Below are 17,948 nucleotides of genomic sequence, written 5' to 3'. Positions count from 1 at the left end.
CTGCTGAGAAAATGGGAATAACTATTTTCCTGTCCCCACCTGGAAATGTTTGGTGTCTTCCATTCTTGCTGTTTATGAATTCTCCTTTCAGCCTCATGTTCCAGCTCTCTAAAGGTGGTAAGATAATAGCCCCCACTTACAGTTTCTAGTAATGGCAAGGTATATTTGCGAGTATATAACTTGTAAGCTGCTGGAGATGTGGGAGAGGAAGGTAGAATCGAACTGCAAAGGGTTGACCCAGACCTGGGCCCAATACTTGGGGAGAAGGATCTATTATTTATCAATAAATGGGGAGCAAACAGCCTCCACTTCTTCTGGTTGCCTCCCTTATTTTCAGGCTGCATTATACTGATGATGTGATGTGACTGATCCATGTCTTGTGAGGTCAGTAGAAATACCTTTTCACCAAGATTAAGGCTCTGATCAAATTGTGATGTCTGCAGGAAAAAAAAAAAAAGGAACATCTTGTGTCAATAAAGATCTTTTCTAGGTCTGTGTGGGAGTCTTAGGAAATGTAACAAGGCTGCAATTTCATTATTTTGGCATAACATTATTTTAAAATCCCTGCTGCATTATCTGAGTTTAGATGTATTGACTTACCGGGGGAAGACTTCTTACAGTGCCTTGCGGTTTTATTTTGCGGCCTGATATTTGGAGTAAACAAACTTTGCTTCAATGCCTGTGCTCTTAATTGCTTTGTTGCAATTGCCTGTGTATGTTTTAGGCACACTAAGTGTAGGAGGAGAAGAAGACAAGTGCAGAAGGAGCTCTCTGCATCACTATTATTTGGGACAGTAACAGCCAAAACCACCAAGAAAGGCAGCTGCAGCTCTGTATTTGGAGGCAAATCAGGTCCTGGACATGGTGCAGAGCACTGCCAACAGTGTCTGTGGTGTCTGTTGGCAAAGCATGAGAACCACGGAGTTTACCAGAATTGAATAGAAAAAAACCTACGGGCAGCTGGTGGTGTGGGCACCCTCTCCAGGCACTTGGTGAACCCCCTGTGGCTGGCTCTGGCTCAGCTGGTGGGCAAAGCCATGCTGTTGTAGAGCTCTTGGACCCTGAGGTAGCTGGAGCTGAGAAAGGTGGGAGCAGGTTAAGAAAGGCCCAAGTAGCAAAGGTCCAAAGACAACATTCAGAGATCTGGGCTGGTCTGTGAAAGCGCTATGTTGTTGCCAGCTGTGGTAGGGCACCTTGAAGCGTTAGTTAGTAACTTGTTAGAAATCTTTTAACAGGTATGTCTTCATTAGGTGGTTTCTCTGCCTTACTTATCACCTAACCAAGAGCAGATGAGTTTTTGAGAGTAGTATTTTGAATTATAAAGGTGAAATTATTTTTATTTGTGTATACTTCCAATAGTGCCAGAAAAAGTCCATGAGCCTTGGTACTGAGCCCTGCTATGCAGAAAGGAGACTATTGAGGAAAGTGCCTTGTAATTTTTTATTTTTCCAGAAGAAAAGGAGCAGCTCTCTGAAGTTTCAGTCCTTCTGGTTGGAGAGTCACTGACTTCTGACAGAGATGTGAAGCAGCCCTTGCTATGATCATGTGGAGATGAGGAACAGCCCACAGAGGCCCTTCCATAAAAGCCAAGAGAAGGATAGCATAGCGTCTGATGGGAGATCCCACCACGTCAGGCTGAGGTCATACAGGTACACTTCTTCCTATTTTCACTTGCCTGATGAAGCCTGCAGCAACATTGTGATTGCGAGGTCTTGGTTGTAAATGCTACAGCTTTTAGCGCTGAAAGTCTCATCTGTGCTGATTTTCTGGCTATATTCAAGTAGCTCTGAAACAGTCACGCAGCAGCTGTGCTCCACCCTAGGGCTAGGAAAAAAATGCAGAGGGAAAAATAATAGAAGCAGTTAGAAGAGAGTTAAGTAACAATAAAATAGACCAGATCCAGCTATGATGAAAGTATGAGAGGCTTGCAGGGCACAAGTAGCCCACTCCAATTTAATGAAAATACAAGCTGTGAAAAATATGGGGAGATTTGTGTGATGAGTCAGTGGCTGAAGGACCTGTTCTAGGCTGCCTGTGACAATTTTACTCCTCAGCAGACTGTGCTGAAAAAGAAAAAAACCAGAAAAATAGAAGTTGTTCTTTAACAATGCCAAATTAAGTTACTGTTTTTCAGCAATGGATATCATCATTAGGGAAACTTCCCTTTTTTTATCCTTTTCATATGTCTACACAGGAAGATTTTCTAGGGGGAGGGAAGTGCTTACACTGTTAGAATACAATGTTAGGGACTGATAAAATAAGTATCTTATCTATCACAAACAAGGCCTTATAAAACAGGAGCTGAAACTCACCTGTTTTTCAAAAAGTAGCCACAGGTAAAATGGTTCTTAAAACAGAGAACCTCAACTTAAGGCCCCTTGGCCACAGAAAAATAAAGAGGTAAAACTAAGGACGAGTGACAGCAGGGTAGAGTGTTGCCTCCAACAGGCTGGTTACTTGATATTGTCGATCATGCTTCCATATAAGCTGGGGATAATTGCTGTAAAAGGTTCCTCAAAACTCACTGTCTAAATATTATTTCTGTCTCTAGAGTCTATAGTGATTCTTCCCAGATGAATGGCTCAGATGGTTGCTATGTCAGTAATCGCTATCGTATCACTGCGCTGTATTTGGTAAGATAACGTAGCAAAAATTGCCATTTGCTGGAGCATCTCTGATACAGAATTATCATTATTATGGGCCTGTATGGAACTCTTTGTCTAAGAGGTCCATATAAAAATGGGCTGAACAGAATCACAGAATCTTCACAGTTGGAGAGGACCTCTGAGATCACCGGGTCCAACTATACACACACAAACGACCCCCACAATCTCGGCCGCTAGGGCATGTCACTAGAGCATGCCCTGAAGTGCCATATCTACACGCTTCTTAAATACCTCCAGGGATGGTGACTCAGCCACCTCCCTGGGCAGGCTGTTCCGGTGCCTGACCACTCTCTCAGTAAAGTAATTCTTCCTAATATCTAATCTAATCCTCCCCTGCTGCAACTTCAGACCATTTCCTCTGGTCCTGTCATTATTCCCTTGGGAGAAGAGGCCAACACCCACCTCTCTCCTTTCAGATAGTTGTAGAGGGCAATGAGGTCTCCCCTCAGCCTCCTCTTCTCCAAACTAAACATGCCCAGTTCCCTCAGCCTCTCCTCATATGACTTGTTCTCTAGACCCCTCAGCAGCTTGGTGGCTCTCCTCTGGACACGCTCCAGCACTTCAGTGTCCTTCCTGTAGTGAGGGGCCCAGAACTGAACACAGTACTTGAGGTGAGGCCTCACCAGTGCCGAGTACAGAGGCACAATCACTTCCCTGGTCCTGCTGGCCACGCTATTCCTGATACAGGCCAGGATGCCGTTGGCCTTCTTGGCCACCTGGGCACACTGCTGGCTCATGTTAAGCCGGCTGTCCACCAACACCCCCAGGTCCTGTTCTGCCGGGCAGCTTTCCAGCCACTCTTCCCCAAGCCTGTAGTGTTGCTTGGGGTTGTTGTGACCAAAATGAGGGACCCAGCACTTGGCCTTATTGAACCTCAAATTATTATTGGATGTGCTGAGCTGTGCAAACTGCAGCACAGAGAAGAGCTCAACATATCCGTGGCGTGGACCATGGATCACCAGCTGACAGGAGAACAATACCACTGGAAAGGGGAAGTGCTATCTCATTGATAGGTTGACCTGACAACATCCCGGTAGAGAAGCTTTTTGGTTTACAGGAATTTTTTCTGTGTTCTGTAAGTCTCCCTGCAAATCGCTTCAGCTGCCTCTGCCGGTGGGTGAGGAGTTAGCATGATTAGCAAGCTGGTAAGCAGTAAAGTTAAAATCCCAAACAGGCTTATTGCTAAGAGGGGGTTGGCATTTGTCTTAGGCTTGGCTTTGGTTTCAAGGCACTGAGGAAGGGTGCCTTTATGTAGCATGTGAAATGGCTCTTGCACAGACATTAATGCTGGTTTTCAAATATGAGTCCAGGTCCCTGTTTCTAACTCCTGTATCCCAGCACTGGGGGCAAAATTCCAGGTATTTTTCACCAATTCCTTGAATGCATGAGTGTGCTGGAAGAACAGATCCAATGTCCTGCCAGTAGGCACTTATTCATGGGAAATATCTTAGTCAGCAGTAAGGCATTTGGGTCTTGCCAGAATGTAGGATTTCGCTGGTGGATCATACATAGTTGTGCCCAGCCCCCAGCAGAGGACCACAAAGATGATGAGGGGCCTGGAGCATTTCTCTTATGAAGAAAGGCTGAGGGACTTGGGTCTTTTTAGTCTAGAGAAGAGAAGAGAAGGCTGAGGGGGGATCTGATCAACACCTATAAATACTTAAAAGGGTGGGTGTCAAGAGGATGGGGCCAGTCTTTTTTCAGTGGTGCCCAGTGACAGGACAAAAGGTAATGGGCACAAACTTGTACATAAGAAGTTCCACCTAAACATGAGGAGGAACTTCTTCACTTTGAGGGTGGCAGAGCACTGGAATAGGCTGCCCGGAGAGGTGGTGGAGTCTCCGTCTGTGGAGACATTCAAAACCCGCCTGGATATGTTCCTGTGCAACCTGCTCTAGGTGGGCCTGCTTTGGCAGGGGGGTTGGACTAGATGATCTCCAGAGGTCCCTTCCAACCCCATATCATTCTGTGATTCTGTGATTAGGAGGGAAATAAAGATTTATGAACACAGGCCGTATGACACCACGCTGGGAATATAGGAAAACCCAAAGGTGTAAAGGTAGATACATAGTCTTGTGAGTAACATTGTCTTGATTTGGGATGTTGTTGCTCAAATCCTCTTTGTATTGGGGAAAATAGGGATAGAGGTGGATACAGATGCAATGTATCATCTTACATTATGTTTATTGCAGCAAAACCTGTGGGGGTAAGTTGTATTTATCCTGTCCTTGGCATCATCGCTGGTACTATTACTGCTCCTGGCAGAGTCCACTGATATGACCTGCCTCCAGACAAATGATTTTGAAGGGTTGTTCAGGTTCACCATTCACATTCCCTGCATGTGCCAGTGTGTTTAACGCCATCCTTCCCTCTTCTCATGGCTGCTCAGATGGAGTGGATGGCACAGGAGAGACCTAGCAATGTGGATAGATGGAGCGTGAATCCTTTCCAGGGCACCTGACTGAGCAGAAAGGATAAACTGTGCAGGGCTTTGTACACAACGTTTTGTATACAGAGCTGCATCATGCTGTCTCAGGAAAGGCATATTACTGAATGAACAGAAGGAGAGGTGGAAATACTAGCCAAGAGCTAACATGGGCTAAGGATGCTGAAGTCACGTGGTCCACTCCCAAGCAGGGAGCTCCTCCTATACCAAGGAGTGGTGCTCACTCAGGCAAATAGCTACAGCAAGAAGCCAAGCTACGAGCAGGTAGCTGTATGGAGGATTTATGCAAAAAAGAAGCAGTTTGGCTAAAGGGCACAGCCCCAACTGACCCTCAGTGGTGTAAGGTGGAGCAGTAATGGGCCACAAGTAGAGCTAGGGGTTCAGGGGTTACCTACACCACTGCCATCCCTGCCAGATGGGGCTCCTGCAGGCTGGTTTGCTCCTCTGCCAGGTGTAATTCAGGAAGTCCATGGGCACAGCCCTGAGTTGGTGACTTTACTGATGTCAGAACAGACTGGAGCTGTAAATAACTGACCCATGGATGCTACATTTGTCATTCTGGTATTGTCCGCCTTGTAGAGCCTTGTTTATTGTCCCTTTTGACTTAGAGATAGGTGATATACTCTACGTAGGAGAAAAAGTGCAAGTAGTGACCAACAGAAATGATGCTTTGTGTATAACAGCTATTATACCAGTATCCAGGGAGGATGGCACAAATGGTTGTGGCCAAGTGGGCTGCAGAAAGGAGTGGGAGGGTAGAAGCAATGCCATGATGGTGGTAGCAAACGGCACTGTGTGTGCTGCTCAGTGGCTAACCCAAAGCAATGCCTCAAGTACTGTTTAAGGCTTTCAGTAGCCAAACCCCCTATTAGGGGGAAGAAACTATTGCATCCAAAGTGACTGAATTTCAACTAGTGGCAGGCAGCCTACATGAAATCTTGTGGCAAGAGCACAGAGCACCATCTCAGGTGCCTCCTCAATCCCAACACACTGCAGAGGTGGCCATTACCTGAGAAAACTCGCTGGCTAGCTGGCAGGGAACATCTTTGGGTGATGATTGATGTCTTGTGATGCCCTGTTACACCTGCTTACTGTGCTATTGATTATAGTCAGTTTGTTGTTCTGTATTTGGTTGCATCTGTGTAGGTATACCCAGTGAAGATCATGCCACCTGGAATGCTTGGTAGCGCAAGTTCATCCCTACCAGACCCCAGCAGTGAGAGCAGGGGATGTGACAGCAGAGCCCTTCAGGCATGCCTTGGGCTGAGGGACATGGAGCATCTGTGGTACAACTAGTGCACGCTCTGTCACCTGCAGCATCTGGCATGGGTTAAAGACGGGGCTGTGGCAAAAACCTACCAAGTTTGAGGTAGATCTGGGATAACTGGGTGATCTTGAAGCTCCCGATCTAGTTTCTGCGTAGGTGACACAACAAACTAACTAAGTACAATGTGATTAATGAAAAACATTTCGTAAGGACCAAGATTATCGGGCCCTGATGGTGACTGGTTAATTGTCTGCGCCTTATTAACTTTTACTGTTCATTTTGTGCTCAGTGGGTGGATACACCCGTGAAAGTTTAAGCTATTTGTAAACTAATGATATATGATCCGAGTGGGAGTACTGTGGCCTCGCCTTGGCCAGGAGCTGAGTTTGGTATGAATTAGCAGAGCGTGGTGACCTGTGGCAAACAGGGCGGCGCAGACAAGAACTGAGTATTTCCATTGCGTGGGCTGGGGATCAACACCTGACAGAAAAGCACATGAGACTGCTGGAACAGCGTACAGCAATCTTATTGTGGACTGATCTGATTAGTGGCCTGTGCTGGCATCTGGCTATAGATCGGTGCGGGGGGAGATGTGGTGACGTGAATGTCTGACACAGTCTAGGAGCAGAGTGTCTGAGATTCAACCATTACGCGTGGGAGCTGCATCTACCCAAAAGCCTGGTGCTCGTGCTCAGCTGTGCCATCTCCCTAGAGCAGTAATCACGGATAGTTAGTCGTGTGTGAGAGAAACATTTCCCTGACACTGCCTAGCCCTCAATCAGTCCTCTTAATAAACTAAACGTAGCGGTATCATATCCTTTCCCCACTGTAATCTTAGTTTCCTAAATTAATACTCATATTAACCTAAAATGAAAGAGAAGGCTGGAAAACTAAAACACAGAATTAATTTATAACTGCGGTGCTACACTCAGAAATTTTCTAAAAAGGATAGTGGTCAGACACTGCAAATTTGTCTGCTCCCTGTAACTAATCTTTCCATAATTTAAGACTCACAGGGACTTATGTCAAGAATCTATGCATAAACCCACTTCAAATTATGCACATTAATCTTCCACTGTAATTAATTTGTCTTTCTTCAACATCCCTTTTGGGCAAAAGTTTTCTTTTTGTATTTTATTTCAGTGATGCCGCATCAAATCAGTTTATGATTAGAAAGATGACTTTTCTAAACCAAATGTTCTCTGAAATTTTCTATTTCAGACATCCATGACCTGGGAACATGGAAGTGCCGAAATCCCTGGTGTAAATGCACCCAATACCTCTTATGTACTTGTTGACACCTGCATCATGAATGTTTAACATAAGGTTCCTCTTTGTGTACTTACACAGGAAAAAAAAAAAAATCTCTCTTTGTAACATCACATACTGGCTTTAAACTGGTACAGCATACACTGTACACTGCATTTGGCAGCTCCAGGTTTTGCTGTGTGTTTCTCTGGCTGTGTGTGCCCAGCCTGACTTGGACACTGCTCCTCCTGCTGCCTCTCCACACAGCAGCTCTGCTCCTGCACACTGGGGTGCAGGAAGAGGCTCTGAAAATGGAGAAACAGTAGCCAGAAAGCAATGGAAGGAGAAAAAGGTCTCGTCTGCAGTGGATTAGGATAAAAATCAGCACCTGAGAGTCCTGGTGAAAGGCAGGGGGGCAGCAACATGAGGCTCTGAGTGTAGGTAAGACGTAGAGAGTGAGGAGGGGGCTGGGTTGTGAAGGAGAGATGTATGAGAATAGTACGATAGGGAGATCCTTAATAAACACACTGGGCTCTGCTTTCTTCCAGGCTCTGTCCTGTGTACACCCTGTTGTACTCTAACCACTGGTATAATCCAAATTTACTGCAGTACCTCCCAACTAAATAGCTATATTAATTCTGATAACCCTACAGCACATTTCTTGTGTGAGGAGTTGAAGAGCCCTTAGAACCATTCAGAAAGTGACTCAGGGAGTGTCCAATAGGAGTTCACAGGTTGTAGACACAGGATTGTCGAGTATTGAGTAAGGAAGTTACTTTTTCAAATAAAGACATTTAGTCTTTTTAAGGTCCACAGTAGGTCTCCAGGAAATACCTGGCAAATTAAAAAATGGACTGGCAAACCTCAGGCCACAATGTCTACCCTTCACCCACCAGAACGTGTGGAGCACTAGGCCAGAGGAAAGGCTGATGATGTTTACAAAAAAACCCTATTAACCAGCCAACACAGAGCCACAAACATGGAAGAATACTTCAAACTTTGACTTTTCACTCTTCATATTTTAATATCCTCTCAAAAAATAAAAAATAAAAAAATCTGCCCTGGTGCTGAAGGCTGTGGTGTCATGGGTCCAAAACATTGCTTCTGCTTCAGTCCGCAGGGCAGGCTGTGACGAATTTAAATAACTTGAAAAATGCAGTCATCTACATCTGAGCTATTCGGGTGGCTCGTGTTTTATATTGAGATGAAATGAATCACATCCCAGAAGTTTCTGCCCCTCTCCACTGAAGATGACTACGTCTGAGGTAAACATCTACAGTATGGACATAATCTGGACAGGTGAGTCATACTCTCTTTCTGTAAGTGAAGTACAATGTAGGAAGAACCTTGACCTCTTCAAGATGCTGAATAAAAACACCACATTGGCTTCCTCCTAAGATTCAAATAGAGGGTTTAACGTAATTTGAAATTGTTGATTTTTTTGGTGGAATGAAGGGCTCCATCATTGGAGATGAGAAGACTGAGGGGAGATCTGATCAATGCCTATAAATAGTTAAAGGGTGGGTGTCAAGAGGATGGGGCCAGTCTTTTTTCAGTGGTGCCCAGTGACAGGACAAAAGGAAACGGGCAGAAACTTGAACATAGGAAGTTCCACCTAAACATGAGGAGGAACTTCTTCACTTTGAGGGTGGCAGAGCACTGGAACAGGCTGCCCAGAGAGGTGGTGGAGTCTCCGTCTCTGGAGACATTCAAAACCTGCCTGGACAAGTTCCTGTGCAACCCGCTTTAGGTGGACATGCTTTGGCAGGGGGGTTGGACTAGATGATCTCCAGAGGTCCCTTCCAACCCCATATCATTCTGTGATTCTGTGATTGCAGGTACAGGACCAATCTTTCTCTCACCTATTTGTTAGTTCTTCAGGTCCATTAGGTCCATTGCAAATTAAATTTTATCTTGTACCTTTCCCCTCCTGCTGTTCATCTGTAGTAATATAGTAATTTGAGTTTGTTTCCTTTTTTTTTTTTAATTTGTAATTTCTGACTTGGCCAAACTGACTGCTTAGTACAAGTTATATCCTTTGTTTGCACTAGGACAGCTGCTGGCTCTGATTTTAGTATAGTTGGTTGCTCTAAAGAAAACGTCAACTCTCCTAAATATTTTTTCTTTACTCTTGATTCCTACAGGATCTTACCCAAGGCTTCTGTCAATTAACTGAATATAATTTCTTTATCTTGTTTTCTCTTTCCTTTCAGAATGATTAAAGTTGTCACTTCATGGTTGTTTTCATCTAAACTGCCTTTCAGCCATAATCAAATCTAGTAAAGCTACCTTTTCATTGCTTTCTCTACTGGTCATATAGCATACTTAATTTCAAATATACTCCAACAACTTACCAAGTAGCCTATCTCCTTGATATACATCTTTCCAAATACATACCCACTAGTTAAAATTCCTCACTGTCACAAGTTCAGTTGTTTGGATGACTGTTAGTTGTTCAAAAACCCGCATATTTCTTTCCAAGCCTAGCACAAGCCCTGTGTTCGACCACCTTTGTCTCCATGCTTGCAACCTCTCCCACCCGCCACGTTGCTACTGTGAATAAGATAAATTGTACTTCAGAGGTGTGTGTTTTTCCCCAGCTATTCTAAAGTGCAGACATATACGACAGACATATACGTTACCGATGTCTGAAGTCAGGCAAGATGGATGTCATGGTTGTGGTCTGATCAAGGTGCTCTGACCTATCTGAACACCATCTGCCAATACCTTAACTGTGAGAGCAGTTCTTCATGTCTTTACTTGAAATTATAGTTTGCTTTTCACTGTAGAGGAGCAGAGGACCTGGGACATCATTAAGTGAACATTTTGGGATTCATAGCAAAAGGCTATTTGTCCTAAAAAGTGGGGGTGATATTTTACTGAGGAGTCTTAATAACGGATACAAATAATTTAAAATGCAGTCGTCTTTTGTGTTTTAAAACATTGTTGGAAATTGAAATAGAAATACGGTACTTCATGTGAATGCTTCTACATTTATCCAGCTTCTCTTTTAAAGATCTGAAGCACTGCTCTTTGTCTTACGTACTTTCATAACCACTTTACCCGATAAACTTTCCTACTTTTTAAAAGAACCTGCTTAAATAATTATAAGAACCACTCCCCTCCTCCCCACCCTGTTGTAAAAAAACATTTCTGAAAATGGAGGCTTACACATTCATTAGACTTTCACTGTATAAAAATGTACAGTGGCTTTATTGACATGTACATTCCATTATGTTTACAGCTGCAAGATATGAGGCACACTCAGTATTGCACTTCATTAAAATTTCAGGCTCAAACATAACCCAGAAGTTTAAATGAAACTGCTGTTGTAATTTAATAATTCTTATACAGGACAAACATTGATACCTTTATATACAGTGTGATACTTGTTACATTTATGCCTTCCTAACACAATTTTTTTTTTTTATAACAGTCTAGGAAATAAACCAGAATATTCCTCTTTCCCATCCCCACTTGTGATGCGTTACAATTGTACAAGATTACAAAAAGTCAGTATACAATAATCAGTTATTTTTTTTTTCCTTTCTCCTGAAAGCCAGCATCATTCATAGTCCACAGACACACAGATCCTTTAATAGCAATTATTTATTTGTAAATGTCCAATGTTTCCTAGCCGATGACTGTAATGGCCACATGCAAACACCTCACAAGTTTTGATGTCTCAGTTCAAAAAATGTCAATATCTCACAGCAAGAATTATGTACATGGTATTTGGCATCCGTCTTGCACTGTAAATTGTTCCTTTTACCTGGGTTATGAAATGGTCCCGTCCTCATCCCAGCTGGACTTTATTTTCAGGACACTTGAGGGATGAGGACACCTGTTTTGCTCTGGTTTAAAAAAAAAAAAAAAAAAAAAAAGCTAGTCTAAAAAGTGTGAGCATTTCTGCAAACCCCACAACCCAGAGCAAATTCTTCACCGGTGGGTGGATGGACAACATGAAGTGGACATTCTGTTCCTTCAAGTTGTTTACCTTTGGGACCTACAGTGAATTTCAGGGTGAGGGGAAAAGAAAAGAAGACAAAAAAAAAGAGGAAAAGATTAATGCTTGCAGATGATGAATATATGTTACATTTCCTCAAAAACATTCTCAGCAAAGGTAATACATCTATAAGATGAATTTAGAAGGCATCAAAAACGAAGGCTTAAAAAACAGCAGAGAGAAAGGTTCTTTCACATGGTCAAATTCAAGCAAGAAGTCTAAAGGCTTAATAGACCAAGAGAAAAAAACGTCCATTAGATCTGAGAAAACGTGATCAAAACCCGTTAACTCCTTAAAACAGTCATGTCAAATGCTGAATTGGTAATTGAAGAAAAAACCCAAACTGCCATGTAACTGAAGAGAAATCAAATTCAAAGGAAGAAAAGGAAAAAAGCTTATAAGGGAGAATCACTAAAATAAGTTTCGTCTCATTAATGCTGTGGAGGAAATTAGCACAATCTAAAAGCAAAATCGATCAATATGAACAAGAATTACACTCTGCAGTAAACAATAATTCTAAGGTTATACCGCGAATTTTAATTTTTTTTGTTTACTTCTTTTATGTAAATATCTAATCAAAAATATCTCACTTTTTTCAACAGCAAGGTAAATAATAGGATTTTTTGAGATCGAATCAACGGCACATGAAGTAAGAAACTAAGACATTGGGGCAGCAGTTTGCACATGACAGGTACCTAAGTATGGATATACAACTTAATAGTAGTGTGTTAATTTTTTCCAATGTAATTGTAAGACGTCATTCCACATCTGAAGTCTGAATTGGTGTAGGTAAACTGAAATGTCTTTCTGTATTGAAGTAGCTAATGTTTAAGTGATCAGTGTGATGACATTGCCAGAGAAACAAAAACAAAAAAACCATCTAAAGCATGCATAGAACAAACCCATTCTAATATCGTTCAAGGTACCGAATTTAGAATTTGTATGACTGATCCTGTGTTTTTTCCTAAAAATTATCAGCCAGAAAAGATAAGAATATCAATCAAATGTAATTACTAATCTCAGAATTCAGTGTGGTAAATTTGCTTTGTAAAAATACTACCTGCAGGACAGTGTGGGAGTTCTTCTTTAGGGATGCTTGTCATTCTTTGGAAATCATCATGGCAAGCATTGCAAAAATGCGTTGTCCCAAAGCAGAAAAAAACAGCAACTGAACAGCAGTAGCGGCATTTGTACTCTAAGAAATCCGTACCGTGTTTGGGACACATCTAAAACAGAAAGAAAACAAGCGCGGATAAATGAAACAGCCATGCTGTAACAATCCAAACAACACAGATTTCTACATTCTGTAGTATATATTAATATTGTACAATATTACAGAATACATTTAATTACAAATGACTGTGAATTATTGTACCGCTTAGGTACTTGGGAGCTTCAGAATGAAATAAAAAACACAAATAAAAGTTCTTTGCTTACCTGAGCCCTTGAAACATCAGAGCACGCACCACAAATTAGCTCTCTTGGATCATAGTCATCTCCTTGTCCAGCCTCAGCATCGCAACGAGCTTCACCACCAAAATATGCCTAAATTTCATATAGGAATGATTGGACATTAAACCAGAGACAACTATTAATTTTAACAAATACCATTTGTAAGGCAAAAATAACGAATAAGGGTCATTACTGTTATCTCCACTATTCTGCTATCTCTTGATTCTGACTCTAGATACATGTTTTTGAGGCACCAAGACAATGTCTCTCAACCTTCGGATAAACAAGACCAAAAATTGTGCAACGTACTCCGGTCTATGCAAGTGACTGTAAGGCTTTTGAAACAGTGTTTGGATGCTCTATGAACCGTACGCAAGAAAGACAGGACTGGGGCTGAAGGCAGCAGAGAAACATTCTACCAGGAGGGATTTCTACTAGCCAAAAGGAGTATCAGTTTTTATGCTCATGTGGGATCCCTTATAATTGGAATTTTGCTCTTTTCTACAAATTCCTGCTACTTCCTCATCTTATTCTACCAGAACACATGAAGCACAAAAAAACACCAAGTAAGACTGCCAACTCTGATGAATTTCCTCATATACTAAAGTGTTTTCACATGGAGTGCTGAGATGAAGCAACAAGTAACTAACTTCCGTCTTTATCACCTTATTAACTAATTAGACAACGCAGAAAATTCTCGCTCTCGACAATTCTTGCCTTTTTGCAGTGACTGTAAATGGAAAGTGGTCTCAAGGCAACTATGAGGAAGGAAAACTTAAGCACCCCACCTTCCCCCCAGACTCTGCAGACTAAAAAGAAAAGGGAGAGTGCTTTGATGTGTGTGTCAAGAATTAGGTAGTATTTTGGGGTTGAACAGGTGCTGGAGAAAGGAAAAAAGTTAGAAATTATATAGTTGAATGTCACTGTTCAGACATACGGACACAGTATGAAAAGGGAGTAACAAGATACAAGGGAAGGAAAAAAGGAGGGAAATAAAGACACTGAAATAAGAGAATTTTAATTACTGGAATGAAAAACAGGGACTGGAATAAAAACTAGTAATAATAATTATATACAAGATAATAAAAAGTATTTTTGTAAGGGAGGCAAAAAGGCACTTGCTAAAGGATGAGGAATGAAAATTGATTAACTGGGAGGCAGGAATAAAAGTGAACTGAGTAACTGTGTAGTAATGAGCTAGAGGGATTCATTACTGCTAGAAGGGAAGTCAGTCTTTTCTCCTCTTATTTCCAAATTGTGCACTTAACAAAAATTATTGGGGTTTCCATTGAAAATTTTACCATGAAAATGCCTTATTCTATTCATCCCTAAGGAAAAAGATATGCTCAAGATGGGCACTAAAATCAGCTTCAGATAAAAGAAGCTATGGGAGGGTCCAGTGATTATCCAAAATTTCTCTAACCACAGATAAAGAATGTTTGTCTCTTCTCTGCTGATGGGGAAGTAAAGGGCTGTTTGTGTATAATTTTTGTCGTCTTCAATCTTTACAAGATTAGACACTACATACATCTAATTTGCTCAACACTTTTTTTAATTACAGTTTAACAATTTCTTTTCCTGCTTTCCTGCTCCATACACAATACTTTAAATATAGGTTCCACTCTTTAAGAAATTACTTTTGAAAGGATAACATACACTTAATTGGAGAAAGTGCTAATCGTCATACCTTTTTGCACTTGTAGCAAACATAATAAGCGTATCTGTTCATGGCGTAGCCAGCCGGGTCATTATAAAATCGAACACCTGGTGTTGTGATGGCCTCACTCTTGTGCAACCCTTCATACTCCAATCTCATTAGCGCTTTTCTCCTTACATCTTCGTAGAGTTCTTTGATTGGGTCAAGCAAATCCTTTAATACTGTATGATTGATTTTGTTCTGAAATAAAAAAACCTGATTAAAACATCTCACACCTTTATTACAACAGCTGTGATAATCTGTATTATGGTCAAACACGTCGTCATAAAAACCTAAGAGCAATGGACATTTCAAAAAAATGGCTGATACAAGATACACTTACTTTGCTGCAAAAACAGTAAGCAGGAATGAGTTTTTTATAGCCTTTTGTTATACGAAATCATCGGCCCTTACAACAGACTGTAACAACCACAGAGAGACAGTAAAGGGTACATGAAATAGTCACCACAGCACAGGAATATTCTGATTGTCTGTTTTCTCTAATTTTGGTCCTTTTTGACTTCCTGTCCAGCAATTAAGAGTGATGACTGACAGTCCTCTGTGCCAGGTCTTTATCATTTAATAGTCCCAAGCTATTGCCATAAATTACCCAAATTCAGCATGAAGGAAGAATGTAAAAAGGTGAAGGGAAAGGTAAAAAGATGCATCAATGATACCCTTTCTTGAGTAATTAAGGCAAAAAGTGATGTAGAACTAATTTATGTTGTAACAAACAATATCTAATTCAAAAAAAAAAAAAAAAAAGAAAACCAAAGACAGGATTCGGTAACTTGTTTGACGTAGGCAGTAAACACACAGCTCATTTACCTTGCAAATAGGACAGGACATAAACCCGAAAGTTATCCTTGGCCCAAGCCACCTGTTTTCTAGTACTCGTTGACAGCATTGCAAATGGAAAACGTGGCTGCAGTCCAGCTAGGGAAAAGAACGCGTCTAAGTTATGTTAATGACAAAACCACAAGTATTCATTTGCTTTTAAGTGGCAACGTATATCAATTCCAAAATTAATTTATTTAAAATCCTAGAAGATCCCCATTTTCTTCTTAACAAAGAGAAAGAAGATAAAATGGTCGTTAAAATCATAACCTTTCCATTCCAAACCCACCAGTGGATACAGGAAGTATATCCATTAATTACCCTCAGCTGTTTTTCTCATTTATAAAATATCATGTATTTTGAATAAAGTACACACAGGAAGCTAAAGTGATGCGATCTGCATTCTTGAAATAGCAGTAATACCAGGCAAAAAGAAAGCTTTTAAAGTAACTTACGTATTTGTTACAGTGTCTGTTTTGGAATTTTAAAAAGTAGAATTTGAGGGACTTAGTATTTTAACTTCTTACACACTTAACATCAAAACCATAATATAAATCTCTTTTTTAAAAAAAAAAAAAAAAAAGAAAAAAGATGAACCTGGATAGCTGGTGCTGCTGAAAGTGCTTCAGTAAAGCAGATCATGCACATGTCATCAGCATCTTGCTTAAGAGTTGTCGCGTTCTTATCGCAACCGTGCAAGCACGGCAAACAGTGCTCTTCGTTCTTAACGCCGCCGCACGGGTGACCACAGGGGTGTGTCTTGCTGCAGGCAATTTTAGCATACTCCTGTTAAAAGTAAATAATTATTCTTTTTTTTTTTTTTCCCCCTCTCCAGGGAACAGTTTGATACAGTGGCGCTTTTTGAAGGACTGCTGGGTCGTGCAGTAAGCTAAGGCGAAAGAATCATCATCCATGTCGTCTCCTGCTACAGCAGGCACCTGGGAAAAACCGCACATTTTGTGTACTTGAAGTAAAACTGATACCTTCGTTTACTTACGTAACTCCTGAATAGCAACAGCACATTGAAACCATATTTTTAAAATTTCAATATTTAATTTTAATATAAAAAGAATCACAGAATGGTTAGAGTTGGAAGGGACCTTAAAGATCATCGAGTTCCAACCCCGCTGCCATGGGCAGGGACACCTCCCACTAGACCAGGTTGCTCAAAGCCCCATCCAGCCTGGCCTTGAAGAAATAGTCTTTAATCCGTATTTTTTATTTTAAGTGCTTCCTGCATAAACATTGCTTGCCCTTTATTAACAGCCTTTAAGATATGTGCAGATTTGGGTCTTTCAGGAAAGGTATGAAGTAACCCACTCTTAAGAACACATTATGAGCTGATCATTAACCAGCATAAAGTACTCCTGTATGGAAACGGTACTTTAACCACCTCTAATTCCTATCCCTAGTAAGCAGAAAACTTCTAAAAGTTGCCCAGAAGCTAAGAATGAATTGAACTGGATCAATATAACAGTAATGTAATACGTTCAATAGGCTGAGAGAGGAAAAAAAGGAGACAAATTTGCCACACAAACAGGAAAAAAAAGAAAGTGGGATAATAAATTGGTTAGGATTTGGCCCTCTGCCAACTGCATCTGTACTGCAGGGCACAAAACCACTTGGGACACGTGGATACACTTGACAAAGCCGGCCGAGTCTTAAATGTTCTATGCTCACATAATAAACAGGCTGTTACGCAAACTACTTGAATCAAGCTTTCCAGTAGACTGGACTTTATATTGACAGAGCATATTTTACTTTATCCTTGGAATGCTATCGTGAAAACTCAAGATACTTTTGAAAACAATGGTGAAACTACCCAGTATTTTCATTGACTACTGGTGTTTGTAGCCTGTAATTAAATGACACGTTTATAAATGACTTAGAAGCATTTGAATTACAATACAATATTCAATATTCAAAGCGTTTCGTATGATATTTGTTAATACACACCTGGCAATCTGTGTCAGAACAAACGCTTCCCACTGCTGATAGCTCTGTTCCACTCCTACAACCACAGAAGCGACATGCTTCAGAACTGCTGGTGGTCGGTTTGCCTAAGTCCACAAAAATCAACAAAAATGAAAATTGTTGTAATGAAACATAAGAGATTGATATTCTAAGAGACATCTAGGCAACAATCACAGAAAACAACCAGAAAAACAGCAATTTGTATGCACTTAAACAATTTTTTTGTTATTAACAATCAAAAGCGTTGCCCTAAAGCAGGTGGAAACCTTCAGCACAGGAAGGACATGGACCTGTTGGAACTGGTCCAGCAGAGGGCCACAAAGATGATGAGAGGGCTGGAGCACCTCTCCTGTGAA

General features: G+C 41.2%; 1 protein-coding gene across 1 annotated transcript in view; it reads right to left on the bottom strand.

Moving 5' to 3' along the window:
* Nucleotides 1-10,788: 10,788 nt before the first annotated feature.
* The window catches only part of MYCBP2 (MYC binding protein 2), a 197,842-nt gene continuing 190,682 nt past the window's right edge, over nt 10,789-17,948 (bottom strand). The window contains exons 81-87 of the mRNA XM_074168975.1: nt 17,575-17,678; nt 16,216-16,404; nt 15,610-15,717; nt 14,773-14,982; nt 13,071-13,178; nt 12,694-12,859; nt 10,789-11,633 (exon numbers count right to left, since the gene is read on the bottom strand). Of these exons, the coding sequence (XP_074025076.1) occupies nt 11,518-11,633; nt 12,694-12,859; nt 13,071-13,178; nt 14,773-14,982; nt 15,610-15,717; nt 16,216-16,404; nt 17,575-17,678 (1,001 nt within the window). The 3' untranslated portion in view covers nt 10,789-11,517. The remainder of the gene's footprint in view (nt 11,634-12,693; nt 12,860-13,070; nt 13,179-14,772; nt 14,983-15,609; nt 15,718-16,215; nt 16,405-17,574; nt 17,679-17,948) is intronic.

Source organism: Numenius arquata, chromosome 1 (assembly GCF_964106895.1).
Source record: "Numenius arquata chromosome 1, bNumArq3.hap1.1, whole genome shotgun sequence".
In the NCBI taxonomy this organism is placed as follows: domain Eukaryota; kingdom Metazoa; phylum Chordata; class Aves; order Charadriiformes; family Scolopacidae; genus Numenius; species Numenius arquata.
This window is presented reverse-complemented; position numbering and strand designations above follow the sequence as displayed.